The sequence below is a fragment of the Betta splendens genome, chromosome 7 (genome assembly GCF_900634795.4).
Source record: "Betta splendens chromosome 7, fBetSpl5.4, whole genome shotgun sequence".
Classification (NCBI taxonomy): Eukaryota; Metazoa; Chordata; class Actinopteri; order Anabantiformes; family Osphronemidae; genus Betta; species Betta splendens.
This window is the reverse complement of record NC_040887.2, coordinates 5,880,418-5,906,134: the sequence shown is the minus strand read 5'-3', so window position 1 is coordinate 5,906,134 and position 25,717 is coordinate 5,880,418. Positions and strand designations below refer to the sequence as shown.

The window sequence follows — 25,717 nt, the reverse complement described above, 5'->3', positions numbered from 1 at the left end:
GGTGCGTTTTGTGTAAAAGTATGTATGTGGGCTCAGCGGGGGAGCGGCGGATGACAGGCGAGCGTCCGCACAAAAAACACAGCACGTGCAGACGGGGGGTCTCCATCACCTCCAGCACCCCTCCGCTGGCTGGTAGAGGGAGCCTCTCGCTCGCCTGCCAAGTCCATTACCCACTCCGTCAGGGCTGCACATTAAATCATTCCATTTCACCCGAAAAAGGCGGGCGAGAGCAAAAGAGAGACGGTGGAAGACTAAAGGGCTTTTTGTCTGTTCTCTCCTCGCGGTGTGATTTGGACAATCCCATGCAGTGGGGCCACCAAAATCAGCCCCCCCCCCCCCGCCCACCAGGCTTTGAGGAGGAAGATTCATCACAAGAGGCAGACAGTAGAGGAGAGACATGAAGCCGGTGCAGGGCTGCTGCTGTTAGGTACCAGGTCTATAAAGAGTTATTCAGCCTCAATGGGCAGAACATTATGGCAATCTATAAACGAGCTGTTAAGCTCAGTAGCCCAAGGTTAGGTTGTGATGATGGTATGAGGAAAATCTATAAAATCCTAATGCATACACACGGCACACCCATCTAGATTTAAAACTGCTCCTATTACATTAATTAGCTTTACAACAAGTAAGAGAAGGAATTAAACAGCGTATCAGATGAAGCTAAACACAGACTGATGGAGTCGAAGCTGGTGGATGAAACGCATGGGATTTGACAACTGGACAAAGAGACGGAGGGGAGGTCTGCGTTGTCTTAATCATTTTATTAAGATAGCGCTTAGGCTAATTTAACAGTAGGTTTAATAACACAGACTTTCCCCCCTCTGTTCTGTACACAAGTGTTAACTGCTTGCTGGAACAAAGGAGGCTCTGTTCACAAACACGGCTCTGTTCACAAACACAACACTGCCAAACTGTTAAGTACATTCCTATAAAGGGGAGAACAAAGGGTGTTTGAGCGTGGCGGGAGCAGAAATGAATACAGCTACTGAGGGGATAGCGCGGCTCAGCCCTTTGATGCGGGGAAGCGTCTTTACCATCACACACCGCGCCTGTGCTGTTTTATAGCGCGCCGCTCCACGTCGAGGCTGCAGTCAAATCAACTGGTGGCATGAAAGCGCGGCGCACTTTGGTGAAGAGGAAAGGAGGCGGGCGTTGAAATGTGCGCTTTAAAGCGTAGTTCTGCTTTTTTTATATTCAGTTTTATGTGTGAATGTGAGCGCGTAACAGATGAAGTGAGCGCACAGCGGCGGTGGAAGGTCTCGAAGCGGGTTTCCCTGGGTCCGGAAGGGCAGAGAGCAGCCGAGCTCAGCCGTGGAGTACATGTCGGAGTCACCGCGGACGGAAGCGTGACGCACGGAACGGGGAGAGAAGCCATGAAACCTCCTCCTGCGTCTGAGGAGAGACCCGTCGAATTAAACCATCATCCAGGAAAAGCCCGTTTGCCGTGCTCGCCGCCGACTCCTGCGCGTTTTAGTGTTTGTGTGTGCATCATGGTTCCGTGTGAGACGGTGCTCAGCCAATCTGTGGGGATATTGGTGCATTTTATGCTTCAGAGGATTTTACAAAGTCTACTAAAAATCCTCATTTGAGTGCAGAAGCTCGAGTTGTGAGCCCCCTCCAATCTTTTACTCGTTGGTTATGGATCAGTTCCAGTTTCTAAATCTTGATGACATGACTGATAGGACTCTCGGTTCTTTGGTTTCCAGGCTTAGAGGAGGTTTTCTCCCTCACACATTAACTGGACTGTGTTGCTCCAGTAAATTGGCATGTGAGAGCTCTTAAACAGAGCGATATTCCCCCTTTCACGATCAAAGCGTGAACAGATGTGACTCAGTTGTGCTGCATTAGATTAACAAACATTGGGAGATGGGTGTTAGATAGTTCCAGCGGCGAGTCAAGCTGCAGCACATGTCTAGTACAGGATGTGAGGGTCTGCATGAGGCGCTGCAGCGGGGGAGCCGCTGGAGACGGCGGCCCGTGGGGACGGCGCTGTTGTTCTGAGGGCTCCGCGAGACACCGAGGTACCGAGTGTAGACATTCCTCAGGCCTCGCAGCAATCCCTGAAATTTCCTCTCCCCTCGCGTCTGCTCCTCTCGCTGACCGATGCCCTTCCTTCCTCCCGGTTTTCTCTCTATAAGCAAGAGTTAATTTGCACCATGTGTTCTTTAAAGGAGAAGGGGAAAAAAGGGCTCTGGTGGAAGCGTGTGAACCTAATACGACTGTAAATCTCTACTTCCACCGAGGTGCCCCTCTACCACCCATCCTTTTTTTCACCCTCTCATTCTTTTTTTTTATTGGCATGTCACACATTGGACAAGCTGGAAATTACACTGGGCTGAGCTGAGAACCAGTGGTGAAGCATGCCAGATCCCTACTTAAGCTCAGAGAGAGGGGACGGGAGGAGGGAAGAGAAATGTAAAGTGGGAGAGGACGAGGAGGTGGGGTAAAATTAGTCTTCCATTTTCAGAGCAGAGGCCAATCCAATTAAAGCTTGACCAATCCACGCAAATGTGTTTAGTGTCCTGTTACAACACACAGCACTGGGTGGTCAGCCAAACACCAAATACTCACTGGAGCTACCGCCAGATATCATCAGGATTATAGATCCAGATAAAAAAAAAATTAAAATTTAGATTCTAGGATTCTATAGCATCTAGTGTGGGACCGTGTAGCCTCAGTGCCTGTTAACCTGCTTCAAAGGGCCTCATTTCCAATGCTACCGCCTATGGCACCGCACAGCGTTTTCTTTCCTACATAACGACCTGTTCAGGTGATTAAACAGGCCCCATCATTATTTTTACACGCGGCGACTGGGTGGGGAGTCCTGTGCGTTTTGACAGCAGGAGGATCTACCTGCGCTTCCAGGTCGGTGCCTGTGCCACATTTGTTTTCTCGCGTTCTCATCAGAGCCGGTGCCAAAAGCAGATAGCGCAGACTGTTTGCTCCGCCGCTTTAAAGATAAAATGTAGTGCTCCGTGCCGGAGAGCAGTGCATTTGCCTGAGATGATAGTGAAGACATCAGAGGAGACATTTTCACTTATGATGTGCAGAAAGAAAAGAAGAGCGTCGGAGGCATCGCTGAATATTTCAACCACGCCGCGATACGGGGTGATATTAACACTTGGATATATATGCACAGCACAAATGTCACCTGTCACAGAAAAACAACACGATACACTCGCGAGCACCTGTGTTTGAGCGATACAGCCCTGATGGCGAATGCAGGCCTAACGAATAAACATCAAAGGGGGAATAGTGGGATTTTCTGCTGAATAATTTAGTTGTGGTGGGAAAAAGATGCCTATTAATTGATGAAACACCTTGTGAAAACGCTATGGCTGCTGGCCTGTCCCTCTAGGATGACCACCCCCCCACCCCCACCCCCCATCCGGAGGCTGCACCCGTTCTATCACAAAAAACAAACACAGAACCCCATTTTGATTTTCAAGCAGTCTGTATTTCCCTCCCCTCCCGTCTTCTATCCTAGAGAAAGAGATAATCCTATTGGCTGAACAACTAGTTTCCATAGCAGCATTTAGCTAATGCACAGGGAGGGCAGTGAGGGTGAGAGAAAAAAGTGTTATCTGTCCAAAAAAGATGAAAAGAGGGGGATACAAGGGAGAGAATAGACAAGGAGGCAGGCAGAGGGCTGGAGTTGCCCACAAGGAGAGCTCGATATAGACTCCTTCACTCACTGGGTCTGAACCGTGCCGTTATCTCAACCCTTGCCATTTGTATTGGTTTATTTATTTATTACAGCGTTTGTGTGGACAATCAATCCAAGCTGCCTCCCTGAAGAGAAACAGAGCTCTCGCTTTCTGAAAGACGCACGACGCCCTCCGATTCAAGGAAGGCGAGTTTATAAATGACACCCGAGTATGATGAGCTAAAATGGCCTGACGCTATTACAAAGAGCAGTTTTAATAGCTTCAGGAATAGAAATTTGCGCAGATACGGAGGAGAAGGGACTGGAGCCCGAGGCGGAACCGGTGATGTGCATACTTTGCAGGAAAGCATGAATCAAAATGGTCATAAGTGGGAAAGTCGCCTGATACTGTTTAAGCAGCGGTAAAAAAATCCTCTGGCCACAGTTTAGTTACAGACAGGAAAGAGAGCAGGCTGTTGTCCAATGGCAGCTAATCTAAGCAACATTGGTTTGATCAAATAGTAAAAGTTGCCACACTTCATACTAATAATAACCTGAGCCACCCGACCAGTTCAAAACGTACACTGTCAGCAACCATTTGTGGTCTGTTTTCTTTGTGAACACGTGTGACAGTGAATCGCCTTTCAGCTCTTGTGTTGTGGTTCTATTGCTTTAAGGCTGCTTCTCAATGGGGAACATTACAAGCAGAATGCTTCAATCAAACAGCTTGCAGCAGGCTTGGCTGGCCGGCCGTGTCTATAGACGCCTAGATGCCCTTGTCAAGCTGCTTCCTCACAGAGAGCAGAGAAAAGCAGTCATTTACGACAGCCTCCCTGCACCACACACACGCACGCACACGCAAACACACGCTTGTGAAAGGCTGCACTTCCACATGGCCATGCCAAAGTAGCGGCTCACTTACAGCAACTGAGTGGACCGCGGAATGAAAGGAAGAGCTGAGCAGCACTCACACACATGCATACATACAAAATTGCCCCTAATGACTGTAGCGCCCCTCTCTCAAGAGATGGCGGCGGCTGCTGCTCCACTCGATAAATATTAACAAGAAGTACAACTGATGGCCGTGCTCACTGATCCATAATTGCATTTCAAAATGTTCGATGGGGAGGGGCGTGAGATGGAGGGGGAGGGGAGGGGGTCGCAAAGGGAAAACTGGAAAGATGAAACAGGGAACTCAGCCTTCTGTGCGGTGAGGAGGCAAGTGATGCCCATCTAGTCAACCTCCCATCATCAGTCTCATTGGCATAATACCAATGACAGCCGACTTTGCTGTAGGGGGAAAAAAACACGCGCTTTCCCCACAGACACCGTCTTTCTCGCTTTCATGGAGTCACTACTGCATGCATCACAGGACACTCTGACTCTACAGCTTTACATCAAGGGAAAAACCTGCCACACTTTAAGTAATATTTTGCATAGACCTATATGTGCAGACAAGCTATCTGCGAGTTAATAAGCTGCTAGAGCCTCATTGTTAAGGTAATTCTCAGCACTTTGGATGCCATTAGGGCTGTACTCAGGGACCACGGAAAACCTAATAACAGCATGTTAAACATGCATATTTATGCACATATATTTGCATCTTTATCAAACATTTTTAATTACACACTTTGAATAGGTACCATTTTTCAAGGCTGTTTGATAAGCACAAGCCAAAAGTGCTCTAAGAGATACAACAAACACTGTGTGTGCATGTAGCAGAGGTGCACACGGGCTGTTTACAACTGGAGAAGCTACGGCGCTGCAGCCATTCAACCTAAACAAACACGTGTACGCTGTTCTCATATTTGGACACATAAAATAATATTTTTTATTTTTGTTGCGTAATCCCTACATGTATATTAAAATATTAATTTATAATCCTTTGAAAATCCCATTCCCAATCCAGTAGACTGATATTATACTGCATACAGTAAAAACAAATACATTTTTAAGATTCATTTTCAACCTTATTGCTGACTGCTAAATCAGTTTTAGACAAAAATGTTTATATAATTTGACAAACACCAGAGTGGAGAAAAAAAAAACAAACGTGTAAAAATAGGTTCTAGGTGCAAATCTAACAAGTTCTAAAAAAAATTGAATTTTTCTCCTAAACACCCATGTTAGCGCTCGTATGCGAGTGTACTGTGTGTAAAAAATAAAAAAAATCTTGTCTACACACATATCTCAGTACAAACAACAGGTTCAACCTTGAGATGGCTCTAACCTTACACTTCAACATACTGACAAGAGGAGTGTGTGCACCCACTCAGAGAGTGTACTGGTTATAGGACAAAGAAAATCCCTCATCCTTTTAAGCTGATCAGTCCTACAGCATATGAGATGGACTCCTGGTAACGCGGCTGCATTGTGCTCCTAATTAAATGTCTATAAGCAGGACGATGGAGGAGTATCTCTGTAGCAGTGAGAGAAAAGAGAGAGAAATAGAAAGGGTGCATGTGTGTGTGTGTGTGTGGGCACTGGTGTACTGGCTCCTCAATCCCTTGTTCCCAGAGGGAGAAACGCTGCAATCATTTCATTAGCCAAAGCGGGGGGGGGAGGAGGATTGTGTGACAGAGCAGGGAGAGCGATAGAAGAATATCAGGAAGGAAGGGAGGGAGAGTGAAACACAGTTGACTTGGCCAATACCAACAAATGATGTTAGACGCAAGCAGAGGGGGAGGCGGGGGAGGCAGCGAGGTTCGAGCATGTGGACACAATGAGACGAACACGGGATGGGAGGAGAGCGACAGCAGATAAAAAGGAGTGTGTATGAAGGGGGATGGACTGTGGAAACAGACACAGGGGTGAGATGGGGGAGGGGGGGTAAAAGCCTAATAGATCAGTGAAGTCGATGGACGGATATGACTGTAGACTTCTCAGATGGCTTCTCCTCTCACAACAATAGGCGAATGAGTTCATACGTTTGTACGTGTGTGTGTGTGTGTGTGTGTGTGTGTGTGTGTGTCAACCAAATAACAAGCACAAGCCGCAGGACTACATTTGCATTAGGAGAATATAAACATGAGGAACCTATGGCCGGCAGGCTCACTGCGCTGCTCTCATCAAATATAGATTGTAAACACGGCATTAAAGGTCAGGGCACTGGGCGTAAAGTGAAACTAGCCCCTTTGGGAAAACGCAGTGGACGGTTGTTGGCCCCTTTTCACCCGACTGATCACTTCACAAGGACTAAAAAAAACATTATATAAAACAAATGACTGGATTGTAGAGACACCTGCTATTTGATCCACTTAATCTGTATTATGACATATTTCTACATCCCATCTGGTAAAATAATTTTGTTTATTGTCTGAATGATGTTTTATTGTAAAATTATAAATATAACTGCTGCAACGTCTATTGTTGTTCCAGTCCAGACTCCTTTAAATACTCCAATGGCTGAAGTGCCCTCCTACTGGTCACCTCTGTATCTGGGCAGACATTTTAGGCGGAAGGCAGGGGACCAAAATCTATATGGCTGGATCAATACGTCACAGAGGTTAGAATGGGCACCAAACCTGCTACCTTGGAAAAACAAGCTAGAGAAAATGATTTTTTGTCCACAAGGACCCTAACCGGCTTCATAGTCAGTGCTTTGTGTACAAACGTTAGGATGCGTGTTTTACATGCAACAAGACCCGTCTCAGGATCATTCTAATGCAGAGAAGACACACGCGGTGAGAAAAAGACATAAAGAGGCGCGAAGGCGGCTTCAACCCTTGTTCTTCCTTGCATTGCAGAGATTGATGGCCGCATTCAGGATTTCTACACACCACTAATTGGATTCACAGGTCATTAAATAAAGTACACGAGTGAGACGGTTTCAGCCTAAAGACAGAGGGAAGAGAGAGACACAAAGGGAACAGAAGAAGGGTGCAAGAGGGGCAATATTGATGAGGTTATTTGGTTCAGAACCAATGAAATTTCCTCCCCCTCTGCTGCGCCTCCAAAGCTCTGCTCCACCACGCGGAGGGGGGTTGATCGATAACTTGCACGGCAAAGAAAATGTGAGGCCCAGACACAGAGGCAGGGAGGGATGAGAGGAGGGGAAATAAAAAGAATGAGCTCACTTCTAATGTGGGCTTCACTCACACAACCCCAAGTTGCCTGTTGCTTTTCTTCCTCCTCTCGATATGCGGTGGCAAAAAAAATAAAAAAGGTCACTGACTGTTATGACAAAAGGGAGAATGAGTGGATGAACGCTTCCCCCAGGAACACGTCTGCGTCCTCCTTTTAAAGGCCGGGTGTCGGGGTAGATTTAAGGTTAGCCAGCTACATGTCCACGCCAGCAATTACAACTTTATTTAGCTATCATCCGAAAAGAGGATTTTGCTGTGGTAAATAGAGATTATGGGTTTCCAGCGCTGCGTCACTCCTTTGTGGCGACAAAGTGATTTTATTGAAAAATGCTGTAGTTGTTTAAAGAGCCAGCAGGGCTTGTTGTTTTAACATAGGAGGACAAGGGTACAGTCTGCTCAAACACATACAGACGTGCAGATGGCTGTTCATTAATTACAGATGGATGGGGGGAGGGAGTAACGGAGAGAGAGAGAGAGAGAGAGAGAGAGAGAGAGAGAGAGAGGAAGGAGAGTGTTTAGCTAATGGAGCCAGTGTTTTCTCTCTCTCCCCGGACAATTACCTCTGTCTGGCCCAGACCTATTCTGGCACTTATAATCAAGGTGCAGGTGTATAGGTTTTTGTGCGAGTGTGTATATGTACATGTTCATAGGAAAGCAGAGGGGCATGTCTGCAATCCGGTTTAAGCCCTGCTGCTGCGGGGCCTCGCTGTCCGGCCCTCTGCAGGGCCCGCAGCTCACCTTAAAACCTCCTCTACACACAACAACGGCCGGAAACACAGCGGTGCCAACACCTAGAGCTCAAATGCATCCACACACATACGACTCCACTAATCTACACTGTGGAGAGAGTGTGTGCGTGTGTGTGGCCTGTGAGCTGACCTCTCATCACCCTGGGTTGTTGGCAGCCATTATTTGGCCCCCTTAGGCCTCAGTTGCCCCTCGCTGGGCCCTGTCTGCTGCACTCAGACAACCAATCTCTTGCTCCAGCACGCTTGCACGTTCCTCCGCTTGCCATCGCAAACTCCTCAATTTCAAATCCCAGCAATCCTTTCATTAAACTGTAGTCACATCACCATAAATCTGCACCTAAACGTCTTAAATGTGTCCCACTCGCCCTTCATGGGAGCTGGAGAATCAACAAAGGACCAATTAAAAGCAAAATCTTTTTCAGTTGAATAATTGATTACAGGCTTCACATGTGGTGACCTGTTACCAGCACATTTACTCAGCCAAAAGAAACATACTGTGGTTGTTCAGGCACAGTGTGAAAAATCCCACTATTATTAATGGTAGTTTAAAAACACCCAGTCTGATAATACAGCACTTCCGAAATATACAAATGGATTACTTAAGATTTCTAGTCCTATGCAGAAAGTCAGAAACCTCATTGTTTTTCATCAGCTTGTATAAAGATAAATGTGTTGTGTGAGACTGAAATGAGGCTAAAACAGCGAGAGACTTGTGCCTGTGATACATTTCAGGTGTCCTAAACAACCTCACTATGATGAACAAGCCACTTTCAGCAGCAAATTAAAAACAAATGTCTGTCTCCGTTCAGCATAAGAGGCAATTTGACAGCATTAGGTAGTAGAAAGATCAATTGAAAAGTGGTGGAGGGCTCCTTTATTAAATCTATTAGGAGATCCAACAAACATTTTTCTTCCATTACACGCATAATGACAGTGCTAATGGATCACAAAGGTGGCTAATTATTAAAAACTGATTCTTTTATTTTTCCACAACTTGACTTTAAAAACTTTATTAATCTTTACTCCATTCTTTGGCAGGTGTGACAAGCACTGTCCTGTGTTGTCCAGTTCTAGTGATTTCCTCTGGGATCCATTCTCACTGCAGACACAATGGCTTGTTTTCCAGTATGGGAAATGTGATGGGTGGGTGGGTTTGGTGTTCACTCTGGGGTCAGTGTGAGGGCACCAGGACATGAAACAGCTCAGGAAGGAAAAATGTACTCACCAGCTTGAAGTCCTGAATGCTACAAATGAAGTAGGGAGTGTTGGGCCGCCGGCTCTCAATGAACACACAATCTGCAAGTGGAAGAAAAAAAAAAGAACTCTGACTGAAGGAAGATATTCACATTTCCCAAAGCTTTCGTGTTTTTGCGCAGCCACACTTAGTACGATATTATTTTCTTGTGCAGTTACCTCTGCTGAAAAGACATTTTTCTCCTTGAGTCAAATTCAATTGGAATGCGAGTAATAGGATTAAGGACTTTTGGAGAGCTACAAGGTTGCTTTCCAAAGCAAACATTACGCCCAAGGGGAATTATGTTATTGTTCCACTCCATTTATACACCAGTGAGCAATACTGGCTTCAGCCCCATCTCGCCCCCAAACCATTCCTGCACCCGGCCCATCAGCATCACCCCTTCCTTTGTCCAGTTAGCACTGGGTTAGCTTAGCAGAAAAACAAAACCGTCTGCTCATTCGTGTTTTCAGACATGACTGTAACCAGTGTATGATGGGACCCACTGCTGGTAAATTGACTGTGACTGGTGGTGTGGCCGGGGCGCGAACCTTCCTCTCCTCAACCAAAAACATTCTCACTTGAAAGGAGAGGAAACGCAGCCCCTTCTGCCGAGCTGGAAGCGGAGGTGGGAGTGCGGCTAATGGTTACGGCTAAGGCTTTTCAGAAACAGCCAAGGGTGGGAATTATTAGGAAAAAAAGATATTTAAATTCACAACAGTCACATTTGCATAATAGTCTCTCGTTCACCTTTGGCTCTTAGCTGAAACACAAAATGAGGGGTGCGAGTAAAGGGAACAATATACAGCCTTTTTAAACTGACCTATCAGAACAGGTTCTGCTTATTCAATAAGGAAACTAGGAAAAGCTACTGTCAGTTAATTGATTGGAAAACAGATCACACGCTACAAACAGACCTTGTATTCAAGCTATTTGCGTGCTCCCAGGGCTGGTGTTGCCTTCCATTTAGTGCAGTGATGCGTGGCGCCCCCAACGCGTGCGCGAGGCCTTGAGAAGCAGAAGCTCCCTGCCGTTTAAGGTGCGCTCTCACAACCGGGTGTGCTGGCTCACAAACACAGCACGCTTTCACAGATACATCCACAACGACTGACAGTGGCGTCGTCGTCTGTTATTTATTCGTTTGTTTGTGTCAGCGGACTTATTGATCTGAATGTGGTTTATCTCACTGCTTGCAGAGGAAAAGAGGGATGAAAAAGATATTAAATGGCTCTGACACCCAAGACACCATTTGTAAAGGGGCTGGTGTGCACAAGTGCGCCTGTGACATCATAGTCTTTGTTTTTGGAGTCTCAGAGTGTGTGTGTGTGTGTGTGTGTGTGTAACCCCAGGGTGGGCTTGTTATCTGCTGTGGGCTGAATGAGCTGTTCTAAGAGAGGGGGGAGGTTTATCGCCTTTGCTGGCTGAGAGGGACGAATATCTCTAGGCGCAGAATATAGTGAGCGCGAGAGAGAGAGAGAGATAGATCGAGAATGAGCGTAGAGATCTAGAGTAGCATAGCTCTCGAGATCTCTACTCTCTCTCTCTCTCTCTCTCTCTCTCTCTCTCTCTCTCTCTCTCTCTCTCTCTCTCTCTCTCTCTCTCTCTCTCTCTCTCTCTCTCTCTACTGCCCTCTTCTCGCGTTATCCCCTTTCCTTATATTTCTCCCTCCTCTACACCATCCCTGGAAGTCATTTACAAGATAACATGAATGAAAATATCCATCAGTGCTATTGTGTGATCTGTGAGCGACACAGTGTGTGTACTGAGAGAGACGGAGAGAAGTGAGGGGAGGGAGTGGGGGGAGGGCAGAGAACAAAAGAGACTAATCTGAATGAGATGACATGTTTCGGAGGAGTCAAATCGGGGGAATTAGGGTTTAGTGTCCCTTTACCTCGTCGGCACATTCATTTAGAGAGGCCAGATCTCCATGTCTACAGCCCAGAGCACATCAACAGGCATAAAGAACAGACAGCGAGAGCGAAAAGGATAGGAGGTGGAAAAAGGAGAGACAGGGATCCAGTTTAATCATTCACTGACAGCAAGCGGGTCTATTCTTCGAATGTCAAAGGCACATTTCGAATTCATCTTGGGCACTAAAAGTCTACTGCCTCAAGGGCATTTCTCTGAAAGCGACTACAACAGGAATCTCACCGAATGTAAAAGTTAAAACCGAGTTCAGAGTCAACGGAGCTGGGGGGTGGGGGGTGGTGGGGTCGAGTGGGGGTGGCCGTCGAAGCCGGACGCACGGTTCCTACGGGGTCCGCCCGGCTTGTTAAACATCGCTGCCATTTTGTGCATTGGGAAGTGGGTCTCCTCGCTCAAGTGGAGAAGTGGAAGGGGGGAGGGACGGGGGGACGGCTGTGGTGGGGGTCTGCGTGGGGGGATGGGCAGTGTTTTCAGGGTTGAAGTGTGCGCCGGCTGCATGAATGCAGCCTTCGCCGTGGGGGGGGAGAACCACAGCGGGGCCTTTGTAGATGGACGCGCAGCCGTAAGTTGAACTTCTCCTACTCGTCCTACGAGGCGACGGCGACGGCCACGCCGCCCGGGCCGGGTGCCAGACGGGCCGCTGCGTGGACCGGAGCGATGGTTACAAAGCTACCGCTCACCGTCGCCCGGACCGGAGCCCCCGTGGCAGCTGCCAAGCAGGTCTAATGTAAAACATACCTAGCCTCCGCACAAGAGCCCCGTTCTGCTCACACTAAACAAAAAGACGCTGGTTAATTGGCTGCGGCATTCCGACAGAGGGGGGAAGGGGGGGGGGGGGGTCTCAGATAAAATCGTCTTGGCTCTATTTTACGAGCCAGCAGAAACAAAAAAAGTCACGTTGTGAACACAAATCTCACAGGTTATGTTTTGTAAACAGTGATTTCAACCCAGCGCGGCTGCAGGCACGTTCCAGCATGAGAGGCGTTTCACCGCGCTCGCAGGTGGCGAGCGCTCGCCAGGAGTCAGGATGCACCTGCATTGTTAAAAACGGTCCTCCGTTGGAACTCGCGGGGGCGAACGCGCGTGCACGCAAGGCCAAAGGACGCGCACAGCCCCCCTCGAGTGCGCTGATCCTAAAATTAAATAGCACAAGGAATGCAATAATGGCAGCAGAGGGGTGTGCGTGGGGGGACGGCGAGGGCCGAGGACACGGCGGCGGGTTTTTTACTGATCAGCCACCAACTGCAGCGGTGGCTGGCGACCGCACGCTACATCCTGCTGGGTCTGGGGCCAAACAGGCGGCGAGGCCTCCAGGCGCACGGCCACTTGATTCTCTCCCTGACTTCGCTTCCTCTCCTCTCTTCCGCAAGCCCCGCGACTCCCCCGTCTTCCAGCCGGGAAAGGGACGGGAAATACCTGGCAAGCGATACAATCGGCTCTCTACAATAGGGCAAGCCTACAGCTGACTGAGCTCCTAGGGGAGAACAGAGGCTCTTTGACAACATTACCCCCTCCTCCCCTCCTTTCCCTCTCGGCTAGCCCACGCTTTCTCATTTAACAGTCGGCAGGTGGTTGGATTTCACTAAAAAGCCCTTTTCCCAGAGTCTCTAGTGTGGGGAGAGCTGGGATAGCAGCGAGGGCTTTTTAAAAATAGATCTGTTCAGTTAGCGACAGGCTACAGATTCACATTGCTACGTTTCAATAGGAGACGACTCCAAGGGCCCGTCCCTCTTGTTAGCTCGACTTGGAGGAGGTCGGATCGACAGCTAGGCTCCGCGGCAGAGAGGACGTGCTATGCTAATTGAGCTCCAGCCTGCGGCGTGTTGGCTTTGGAATAACCAATCCTACACTTTACGCACCACATTATGCTGACTGCTCAACAGGACACGTACTGAAAACACAATTCAGACGGGCTCTTCTCCTGTGGATTTACTTTGCCCTAAATGTTTCCTTGAAACACTGTCTCTGCAATTTTAAATACAAGAACATTTTTGGGATCTCTGTAGAATATGGACGGATGTGGAGGTACGGCAGCTTTCTCCAACACTACAAAGACCTGCAGCTAGGTTCCCTTCCGAGCCTTAAGTTGCCAATAAGGGAGTGTGACTGAATGTCCGTCCTGGGAAAGCTGGGAGTGGCTCCAGCACCCTAGTGATCCTTAATGGGAAAAGCTCTTAGGATAAAGGATACATAGATGAATAGGTATCGCAGACTTACCTACCACAAACTAAACTAACGATTCACTTTCATGCATGTCAGTTGCTCATTGGGTTTAAATAAATATATTATATATACACAACCTGAAAATTACAGCTGACATGGAGGAGGAAACAAATACTAACTTCAACAACAAGGCAGATCTGTGCAACTGGCAACAGTGTTTTTGCTTTGAGTTTGAAACGGGAAGGGAAGGACGGCTGGTTATCCTGCACTACCCATGTTTGTGTCACACATATTCTTGCAGCACAACAACCTCCTGTGCATGACACATACAGTGACACACAAACACACACTCCCCAGGGTTCTGTGGTGGCTGCGGCAAGAAGTGCCAGCTGTCCACGTCAACAACTCCCCCAACACTCCCCAGGTGTTTACCTCCGACTAGCCTGCAAGGTCCCGCTATCATCCACTGCACTAATTACAGAAGCCGACCACTCTCTAATACTAAAGTCTCATTCATGTGGCAGCCATCTTTGCTAAGTCATCTGAACCGATTTTCGAGGGACATAAAGGCTAGGCGGGGGAACTGCAGCGTGCTGTGGCAGCCATGTTGGGTGTCAGGTGGTTTCCATTAGCGCTCTACATTTTAAACAGCCGAGCTCGCTAGTTGGGACTGAAGGAGACGTGCAATGGCAGCCGGCCACCTGCAGCGCCCCGCTTCAGCCTGCTGCACTGGAAAGAGGGGACGAGCTAGGCTGGTACTCTGCGTTTGGATTTGACTGTGCTTGTGTGTGGACTCCGATAGGGTCCATGTCTATAACTGCTGAAAGCAGCGCTAGTCTATGCATGTATACGTTTTGCACCACACTTGTGCACATCCACATTGCTCTTATCAGCACAGTGTGAGTGCGCATACTGAATTTTATGCGCGTCTCTATGCTTCTAGGGTGTCTCCTATTGATCACCCCGTGGCAGTCTGTATAATCTCCAGAAAGAGGATCTATAATCTGGGGTGGGTGGGGGGGCGAGTGTGGAGAACAGGCTCTGGAGGTGTCTGGCCAGGCCTGGGGAAGTGGCGAGGGCTCTGCCACAGGGTACAGATTGATTTGGCATGTCTGCTCACACTGCATGCGGCTGTTCACGCCAGCAGCCGGCCATACAAATGGCTCGGGACACCGTCCCCTGGCCTTCGCTGCAGACACACTTCTCCATCCTTTTTAAACAGCTGCGGAGGGAGAGCTAGCTGCAGGCCCACCTACCGGCCAATTGCACTTCTCCTTCCCCAACCAATCGATGTACACTAAGCCGCCTGAACCCATCTTCAAGAGATATAAAGGCTAAGAAGAGAGATTGGAGCATGGCTGGGGACTGGGAGTGCACAGACAGTTTCCACAGCAGTTTACATTTCATTTCTTGGGCATGTTTCCTAAGCTCCCTGTGACAAAAGCAATCAAAACGGCATTCTGGTTTACAACCTCTGCCGATTTCTGCACGGCTTTCCTCACACTCGTTGAGCGTCGTAAATCGCTCTCTGGGGGTGGTCAGTTTTACATATTGTGTGTCACTAGAAGGCTTAAAGGGATTTAACATTTAGTAAAGCATAATCCATCGCAGGCTTTGTTCCTACCTAAGCTCCACACATCAAATCTGATTGCAAAATTGCTACCAATGACCAAGTAGGTGGTGGAAAACTAACACACACACACGGCTTATCACTTCAAAATAAATAGCAGAGAAGCAGGAGATCCGTTGCTGAGGTGGAGGATGTCCCATCTTGACAATGAGGTAAGTTATGAACTAGGACACCAATGCCTCTCTTAACAATTCCAGCGTATGTGAGGAAACTGGGCTGTGACACTAAGACGAACTATACGACACCATTTGTGGGTTTTCTCTATTATTCATGAAATACACAACAAAAGAGGTGCCGTCTGAGAAAGCCTGTCTGTTTCCTTGCATCAACTTGAGGTCTCAAGAAAAGGGGGAGCGCTGAGCATAATAGGTGGAAGTCTGCAAGGCTAAACAGCTGGAGGAGAACATAACTTAACCCAGCAGCTGTAATTTCCTACATCGTGCCCAACGTGAGCTGCCCACCCCAAGTATTTGACCTTTTGCTAGCTGCTAGATAAATGAAAAGACATGATGGCAATGATTTAGTTTCACGGCAGACAGCAGCGAGAGAGAGAGCAACACATACATACTAGGTGTGCTAGCTTCGTTCTGACAGCCAGTGTTGACATTCCCTCCTCTAATAGAGCCAATTTATAAACAGTGGGTGAAAGAGAGGCCGCGTTTACAGCCGAGGAAAGGTTGCTTCTGTTTTTAGCTTAGCTCATCTAACATAATAGAGACACTAGACTGCAGCACAAACGTTCAGGGATCTGTCATTGGGCCTTAGAGGAGACACTTTTAGTGAGCCAGACAGTGTTGGGATGGAGCCATTATCATAGCTGTTGTCACTATCACATCATCTGGTGAAGCACCACTTTAGTTTATTGACTTAGACCAAGACAAAGCACAGAGTGGGTCAACGTGGAATTGATCGTGTGATGCACGGCCTTCTGGCCTGAAGAAGTACTTGTTGCAACAGAGACGACTCACTCAGCCAATCAGCAGTCGATTAAAAATCCGCCTTACCTCCAGGTCTGTAAACAATATCATCTTCTGTGATGAAAGACGTGATTTCCCCGTTCTCCGTGCGCTCGTAGCGGGACTTCTTCTTGGGGGTCTTTTTCTTGCCCTTCTTGCCGGCCTCCTCCGCCGTCCCGCTGCCGCCGCCCGTGCTGCCGTTGTCGTTGTCCTCGTCCTCGCTGTGCTCGCTCTCTGCATAGTTCTTGGCGCCGCCTTCCAGCGTGCAGCTGCGCCGGGGCCTGGAGCTCTCGCTCTCGCGGTCGCCGTCGTGGCGGCGGGACTTGCCGGCTTCCCTTTTGTCGCGGTCTCTGTCTCTGTCCCGGTCCCGCTCCTTCTCCCGCTCCTTCTCTTTGTCGGCCGTCATGATCCGCCACGTGCCTTCCTCAGTCCTCTCACGGCTGGGCCTCCGTGAAAGGTAGACTGTGAGCCTGGGCTTCAGTCTTCTGAATTTACCAGTCAAATCCAGGGAAAATTTGGCCACACCAACTGCCCCAGTGTTTCAGAGAAGCTGTGGGGAGAGAAACAGAAAAATGGTGGTTGAGGGCTGCTCTTTTTGCAAGTAAAGAACTCAGTTCCCTGAGATCAGACGGCTTTGATGACTCTAAACATCACAGTAATTCTTGGCACTTCCCTGCACAACTACGTTCACTCTGGAGAATAGATTTATCAAGGAACAGAACCTTCTATCTTCCAACATTTCTTTCATTCTTTTAGTGAAGCAGTAAAACTGTTAATAAAAAAATATAAATTGAAGACAGACAAACGCTGCATGTGCAGTATGTGTATATCAATGAGCTAAAGTGAAGTAATTCTAAAAGCATCACAAGCCAGCACTGTGTTGAAAGGGACGTTTGCCAGTAAATTTCCTCAGAGGTTTTGTGTTGGGGGCTTTTCCACAAGTGGCCGCTGGTTGTTTGTAAGGCCACAGGAGGAAGCTCCGTGACAGAATTCACTGGCCGGCTTCTCCGCAGACCATCTGTGATGACACCGGGCTCAGTTTTACTCATCTGTGCGTGTCTGTGTGTGGTTACGCGTGTCTGGCTGCGCCCTAGCCCGGCTCCGGCTGACAGTCGCCACGCCGTTAATGTGAAGTGACAGCTCGAGAGGGAGGAAGAGTGCAATCCAGTGGGTAAGGAGAGGAGCCCAGCCAGTCATTTGCCAGGTCCACTGCCATTTTCAGCCGTCGTCACTCACCCAGCGGAGCCCGGCCACGTTTTCATACCATAATGAAATCCTCCATAAACAGTAAGACGGGAAGAGCTGAAGCACCGCACCGTGGGCGCGACGCTGTCCTCACACTGTGCCTACAAAGGAGGCTCCTCATTTACTGCCAGCGTTTGCCCCCTCCAACCCGCTGCAACAAATTAACTAGAAATAGTTATTATGTCCCCTTGAGGGATGAGACCAGGCAAACAGCACCGCGGTCGTAAAAGCCGGCTGGGGAGGAGGAGTGTGAAAATGGAGGCGCGAGAGGAAAGAAAGAGAGATCGAGGAAAGGTAAAGCAAAGCGAAAATCATATACAGCATGTCGGCAGGCAGACACGCTTATTGACAGCGCTAGAGAGAATGTGAGGCGACTATCGGAGGAAAAGGGAAAAGGTAGAGACGAGGCGCACACACAAATATACACATACACACACATGAACACACACACTAACAATGAGGCACATTTGACAACACAGCTCCTCAGCAGCGGGTGCTGTCATCTCGTGAGCAGACACCAACTGACAGGGCAGCTGCTCTTGTCGTCGGCTTTAACACAAACACCGGGTTTGATTAAACCACAGCTTCGTCACAGCCCCATTAATCACCTAATGATGAGTTACCACGGCGACCACTGGGCTGCCAGCACACGCACACGCAAGAACACATTAGCGAACACCCAAAGATGTGAACAGGACAGTTTCCCCCTGCGTGTGTGGGAAGGACGGACACACACACACACACACGCGCGCGCACACACACACGCACACGCACTGGATATACACCTCCATAACGTGCCAAAATACATAGTGTGCTCCCCTCCTGTGTCTATATCTGGCAGCATGTCTTGGAGGTGTGAGGAACATGAAAACATTGATGACGCCACTTTTCGATAGCACTGCTCTAATCCTGGGGGCTGAAAGAATCCGTGTATGAACTAAGCACCTCTTCGCTCCCCTAATCAGTAACATAAGCCTCGTTCACTGAAACCAACAAGGACTCTGAACTGTTGCAAATGGAGGACTGGCCCATTCTCTTTTGATGTTGTGGGTGGTTATAAGCCTCTAACGTTACCTTTACAATCCTGATCCTGGTGCTGTTGGTTTGCATCTGGATACACTTTACCTCACTGCAATTTCTGTCTCCAATTACCTTGCTGACGTGAACATAAGTGTGTCCGATAACCCTTGGAGCAACAAAAAGATTTTCTCCCAGACACGCACTTGCTGATGTCCCGACGGTTAAAACTTTTACTAGTCAGTTAACACGGTGTTCACGTATCTGCAGTAGCTGCGGTTCGATGCAGGTCAAACTTTGAGGCGAAGATAAACAAGTGGAAGAAAGAGCGAGCCATTGTCAAGTGAAGAAGTAATACAGTGAAAAGTCATAATGCATTGATGGCGGAGACGGACGAGAGAAAAAAGACAGTGGGGGGGAGAGAGAGAGCAGGCTCTCCACCCACTACCCGGGAAATAAAGTGCTTAGTAGAAAGCAGCACTGGCCGCCTGGCCGATGAATAACGCTCTGAGGGGGAAGGTGAGGCTCGGAGCTATTACACATCAATCACTGGGCCAGGACCCTTTGAAAGATACCAGCTGTCTTAATGGAAAAGAGAAGGAGGGGCAGTGGCTGGAAAGGGGTTGAGGGGTCCCAGCCAAAAGCTCCTAATCCACCATTTACATTACTGCAATGGAGTCAAGAGCTAGCAGCCAGCGGGGCCTCGCTCAAATACACTCCTCTTTTCCGTGCTTGTTTAAATGAGACCTCTGGCCTGAAAAACCACACAGTTTGTGGCTCAATTAACACATCATCCCCCACAATGGCCACACAGCAGGTTTCTGTTACTAAACATAGATTTTTTTTCTCCCTCTTTCTACGTTTCCCTTGAACGGCCTTTAAAAAATGTGTTTGTTCATTCCACTCACTCCCACATTCACTCGGATCCATGCTCATCTCGGCGGCTTCGCTGGAATACTAGCTAAAGATAAACATACAAATTATCGCGCCGTGCTCGAGCACCTACACGACACAATAAAGATTTTTCATCGCGCCAAATTGTATTAAATGATTATCTTGAATTAGAATGTTGAAAAGCTTTTTATATAACAAACAACAGAAGAAGCTAGAGATGTGGATATTTAAGCGCAAACCAGTAATGTAACAACAATATGCCAAGCACACTGATCCACACAGTTTTGGGGGAGAGATTGAAAAGTCATTCATGGCATATTGAATTGGAGAATTATGAAGTCGCAAAATGTGACTGGCAAGGATTTAAGACCGGCTTTGCAGAGAGATTGAATGGAGTGCTCACATGAATACAGATTAGAGGAGAACAATGTTAGCATGAATATACACAGGGTTATTAACAATGAGGGTAACTCAAATTGATCTGAATAAACCATCCAGATCCTCGGCGCCGTGCGGATCCTAGCTGTGACGGCGCTGAGCTGCAGTGGGTTTTCGTCGCTTCCAATCCATAACTCAGTGCGATATAATCTAAGCTGCCATTCAAGCCCCCTTGAAACAACAGCACAATAAAAGGCTCCGCTGGAGGCGAGGGGAAGGCCACTTTATGGGGGATTCTCTGTGGTCTCTGCACCCCGGCTGCTTTGTCTTACCTACACTCAGGATTTGGTTTACTCTCCGAGGTCCTCTCTGTTTTAGTTCACATGGGCAGAGCAAAGACACTTGTCTGCTCCACTTGGATTTCAATTCACTGATGAGTAACCACCCCCCCTTCTGCTAAAGCTTTGCTCACAAAGGCTTTATTTTTAACCAGCATCCGTGGTTAGTTTAGTAGGTAAAAGCCATTTTTGATAAAAGATAGCTTGGGGTCTTTTCCACCATGAACATTTAAACCTGACTCACGACTCCCGTGGTAAACGTGAACCAGTGCAGACTGCATGCAGTCTGACAAAACAGGTAACAATGAAAGACTTTTACAGACGAGCCTCATCACCTCCATAGGCTGAAAAGTGAGCTCAACGCTTTATTTAAGACAAACCGATAAACAGCCAAGCATATTGAGTCCAAAGGTACTTTCAGCCACAGAAGTAAGGATCAGACTGTGTCCTCCACAGGGTCTAAGCCTCTAGTCCATCGCTGAAATAAGTCTAAATCCTCCCCTAGTCCCTGTTTGTGTGCTCTCCGAGAGAGCTCCAAATAGCCCTGAGGGGGCCGCTCCACAGCCCAAGCTGTCCATTATCTACAGGGTCTGTGAGCAGGACTTCATTTTGCAGCCTAATACCAGCTACTTCAAGACACAGTACCTCTCTGCCAGCTATGTTTGTCAGTGTGGAGAGACGCTGAAGGCCATTTCAGCGGCTCTGACTGCTTCACAAGGCGTCACGTTTTGACACCGCTCCCGGGGGAAATGCCACGGTTGCCCATTGTCACCCTTCCCCTTTTCTCTAAATTAGGCACCCTTGAGAAATGTAATTGTAAGCAGGTCAGTGAAGGACCTCTGCTAGTGTGTCACTGATAAGAGAAGCAGGAGAATGTGAGTATGTGGCATCGGACATGACTATTATGGATGTGACTTTTAATTGGGTTTCCCTATAGATCTCAGAGTTGCTTTTTGTAATGGTATTAACTTGAATTGATGGGATGTCTAGTGAGAGGCACTGATGATTCCATTTTTGGGTGACCTATGCTGATGTAATAGAAATGTACCCAAAGGTAAAGCCGAGTTCAGGACCCGCATAAATACACACTAGGGACTTATTTAAGGCTGAGGTGAAAAATATCTTTAAACGCCTCTTTAAGTGAATATCTGTGAAATGAAGGAAAGCTGTATCAGGAGGAGGAGGCGACGAGTTACACTACATTTCCGCAATCAGAAAAATATAAGTGGGGGGAAAAATAATGTGATTTTGCCTTTTGTTTGATTGGACTTGAGATTTTCATATCGGAGCACTGAACCACTTCCGCTGATATTCTGCAATCAAACATCCCCACTCTTCCTCCCAAATATGCCCATCAGCTTAATCACGCCATCGCTCAGCTCGATGCAAAGTGCTGGGCTGGATGAGTGCGAGGGGAAATGTATTCATACGGCTGCCCTACATCTCCCAGCCACTTTAATGACTATGCCACGCAAGAGTGACGTGCCAACGCAGAGGAAAAACCAACATAAATAGATTAGAGTGACAGTGAAGACGGCTTTGAGGTCCCAGACGGACATGGCAGGCCAACAGGGGCACTGAGGACATCTATAAAAACAGCTCACCAAAACAAAGCCATTAGGTCAGTACACAACGCTAAATTATTTAACCGTGTGCTGGAAAACTCGGCTCAATCTCTGAGCAGATGGTCGGGGCGGGGATGGGGGGGGGGGAGAACAATCCCCCCATTCAACATTTGGAATGATCCGAGCCAAAAAACACCTCCACCTCTAGATACCGCAAGATGGTATTACCTCTAATTAGGAAGGGCTATTATTTCATATGCAAACACCTCCCCCTTAACCACCAACCGCCACCCAACAAACCAACACCGTCAACTGCCATTACGAATTAAACGAAACAAAGGGTTCGTCTTCGGAGCCTAACATCCCCACGTGTTTACTGGCTTCCATGCTAATTTCAGCCTTCGCGCAACGAGAGCTGTAACTCACGAGTCAGCAGTAAGCGCCGCAGACAGACACCGTCGGTGAAGGCTCTTCAGCTCTGTTTGCTCAAGGAAGAGGACGCCTTCAGAAGGCAGCCAGCGGGGGAGGCGACTGGGTGGGGGGGGGAGTGGAATATTCAGCGTGGCGTCAGCCCTGTCCTCCACCATCGCAGTCATGCAGGCCAGTGATCCTCGGCAGAGGGGAATGCACCCTCCACGCTGCATAATAATGGGAATCATGAGGCCTCCATGCAGTCATGCTGCTTTAACTATATCCACAGACTGGCTGTGTTGTAAATATTGCCCAATTCTAGATACAGTTCCTCTACCTCATCAAAAAAAAAAAAAAAGAGAAAACGGCCAGAGGGGAAGCAGCCAGGATGCAAACGCTGCTGGAACAAGCAGAATCAGAGCTCAGAGCCTCCATATCCTTTGAGGACAGCTCATAAAACATGCAGTGGCTGGGACTGGGTCTCTTACAGCGGTGGCATTTTAGTGTCACACACAGGCCACACACACACATACACGCACACACACACGTTGCAAACACTTACAATTATTTTAAAGAGCCTGAAGGAGTGAGCCTTTATGCTTTGCTATCTGGATTACAACTATCCCCAAGGCCTTTACCTAAAAATACATAGAAGCTACAAAGTGAAAACACCTTCAAAAAACATTAACAGTAGGAGCCTGGAACAATAGGCTTTTGGGAAAATATATGAATAGAGGCTGGATATTACAGTGTACAGTAGTGATCCACAGATTAACGCTGCCTTTTCATGTGTGAAATGGAGACTTGATCCCTAACCGATAGTGTGCTGCGCCTCCAGCAAGCTCAAACCGCATATTTCCACCTCCCAAACGCCTAAAAACTGCAAGACATTGGATAAAACACTGCGCCCTTCGCCGGGGAACAACAGTGGCATTAAAAAACAGCGGCCGACGCAGCCCGGGCTGCCAGATGTCTTTCTCAAAGCAAAGGTGAAGTGCGCGGGCTGCGAGGCTGGGTTGCTGTGAATAAGCCTCAGATATTCGTGGAATGTTAATGTTAGGCTTTGACCGTGGCAGCCTCACAGACGTCTCTCACTAGACCATTAATGACAATGAAAATACTACCTTCCCCTGCCTGCGCCGTTACCACACACCTAACATTTAGGGAACACACATAAATAATTTTTTTTTTTTGCTTTTTAGCCGAGTAAGCGCACCAGAAAAAAAACATGGTGCTGGCGTGAAGCAACCTGTCAACTGTTACCTCATCCTGCTTTAATCCAGACGTACGCTGGGCCCTCACACCGGGGATCAGCCTCTGCTGCTCACGCCGCTGCAGCCTCTTGGTGGAAACCGAGGAGGGCAGGTTTGTCGAGTGCCAGTCTTGTTAAAACAGCTTCCCACTGCATGTATGAGTGTATAAAAAGCCACTGAGAGCATATTTACTACAGTGCAGCATTCATCTGTGTGCACACACACACGTGTCATTGGAAAATGTGTAGGCCATTGACACACCAACACATACACAGATTTATAAAAATAAAAAATGCTGCTGCTGAGCAAATGTATTTGCAGCTCAGGTCAGACTATGTGCTCAGCCAATAAATGGCTGGAGTGTAATATGCCTTGACCTTCTATCTTTCTTTCAGCAGCTCCTTACATATATTGCCGTCTCCCCTTATATATATCACTCGGGCAAATGGCGCCCTTCACCCTGCTCCCTTTTGCTCCCTCCTTAAAATACTGAGGCGCAGCTTTGCCTGCGCTGTCGTCCATTGACAGCCTCAGCAGCTTCCTCGCGACGGGGAGGGGACAAAAAAAAAAAAACAAGGCTCATCACGGGGAAATGCTGCAATGAATAATTATGTTTCATAACATGTCCTTTATTAGCATCAAACAATAATTAATGGGGAACAAGGGGGCACTGAGGAATCTGCTTTTTGCTTTCCAGAACAAGAGGGTCAATATGCCCTTCAACCCTCTCTCTGCTCACCATCAGAGCAGGAGACACCTCACCCCTCTCAAAACATGCTCTTAGCTTATTTATGATGCCAGTTGCGCTGCCGGAGAAAAGGCAGCATTCCTGCTACGCTCAGCAGAACTGGCCGGATCACTTTACGCAGCAGTTCGCTGCTTCCATCTCCACACCTCTTCTCAGCAGGCCAGCTCAACAATTCAATAATGAATATGAAATGCCTCCTAATTGATGTCTATGGGAGTTGGAGTGGCTGAAAATACAGAGTATTGGACACGGCCTTCACTTGATTAAGTTTTTGTTTTACGTCAAAAAGGAAAAAAAAAAAAAAAAAAAACCTCTGATCAGCAGTAGCTAAGCCAGTCTTGATCGAATTAGCTTTGCACTAAGAGCTCCATTGATCTTGGCACTCATCTCTGCAGATGAGGCCCAGAAAGGCAGCTGGTAATCCAATAGCAGGGATGGGAAGTGCTTCAAGGACTGCGCTGTGTTTACCCACCTACTTCCAACACGGAGGGTAAGATGTTAGCACATGCCAGTCACTGGACTGATTGGACGACACGTGGCTTTGGAAGCGCCGAAATACATAAGAGCCACAGTGTGACCAAAACAAGGTACTTCAAAGCTAGAGGTAATTGCTTTTGCCACAGCAAAATGTAATGAGTTAACAAGATGATTCAAGCGAATCCCGGATCAGTGCTTAAATGAGTCATGCTGTAACATTCAAGTCCTAATAGAGTATTCACTTTATAATCCTACTGTAAACTCAGGGGGGCACGGCTGTATCAAGGTTTACTCAAGGTTAGAAGAGTCAGCGTAGGAAGAACTGTCTTTACACTGTGACGGCTTCATTGCAGCAGGCATCTATGCAAAGCGTCGCAATCAATTTTGCATGACTTAAACGTCATCAAACAACCCGGGAGGCGAAAGCGCACGTGGACTGAAACAGAGCCACAACTCAGGAGGTAGAAGGACAATACACACATCTGTTTGTGTGATGCACATGAACAGAACTGCTGTCGTGCATTAAATATAGTGCAACTGCCACCGCGGCACACGCACACACACACACACACACACACACACACACACACACACACACACACACACACACACACACACACACACACACACACACACACACACACACACACACACACACACACACACACACCTCTAATCCATCATGGGATCGTGAGTGAGGGCTCGATACAAGGCTGAGTGCATTTCTCGCCTTCGTATCGCTGCAGCGAGATATGACTGGGAACTTCAGTAACCCACAAACACACACCGCGCTCTCACACCGCACTAATAACCTTGGGCTGTCTACCAATGCCACGGGTTTATGGAACAGTATGGGCTCTAAATAGAAGCGTCATTGCTCACCAGCAGTCTGTAACAGCTCCATTTCCACCACCTTGTCATTAAATATTTCTCTTACGGTAACAGATCATTGCCAAGGTGGTAGCCATGCAAAAACCCTCCCTCACTTTCTGCCTCAACACA

General features: G+C 47.9%; 1 protein-coding gene across 5 annotated transcripts in view; it reads right to left on the bottom strand.

The window, feature by feature from the left end:
• rerea (arginine-glutamic acid dipeptide (RE) repeats a) overlaps positions 1 to 25,717 on the bottom strand; it is a 107,418-nt gene that overhangs the window by 44,650 nt on the left and 37,051 nt on the right. For all 5 annotated transcript variants that reach the window (XM_041071610.2, XM_029157539.3, XM_029157541.3 and 2 more), the window contains 2 exons: positions 16,438 to 16,939; positions 9,706 to 9,776 (listed from right to left, as the gene is read on the bottom strand). In XM_041071610.2, coding sequence (XP_040927544.1) covers positions 9,706 to 9,776; positions 16,438 to 16,795 — 429 coding nt within the window. In that variant the 5' untranslated portion in view covers positions 16,796 to 16,939. The remainder of the gene's footprint in view (positions 1 to 9,705; positions 9,777 to 16,437; positions 16,940 to 25,717) is intronic.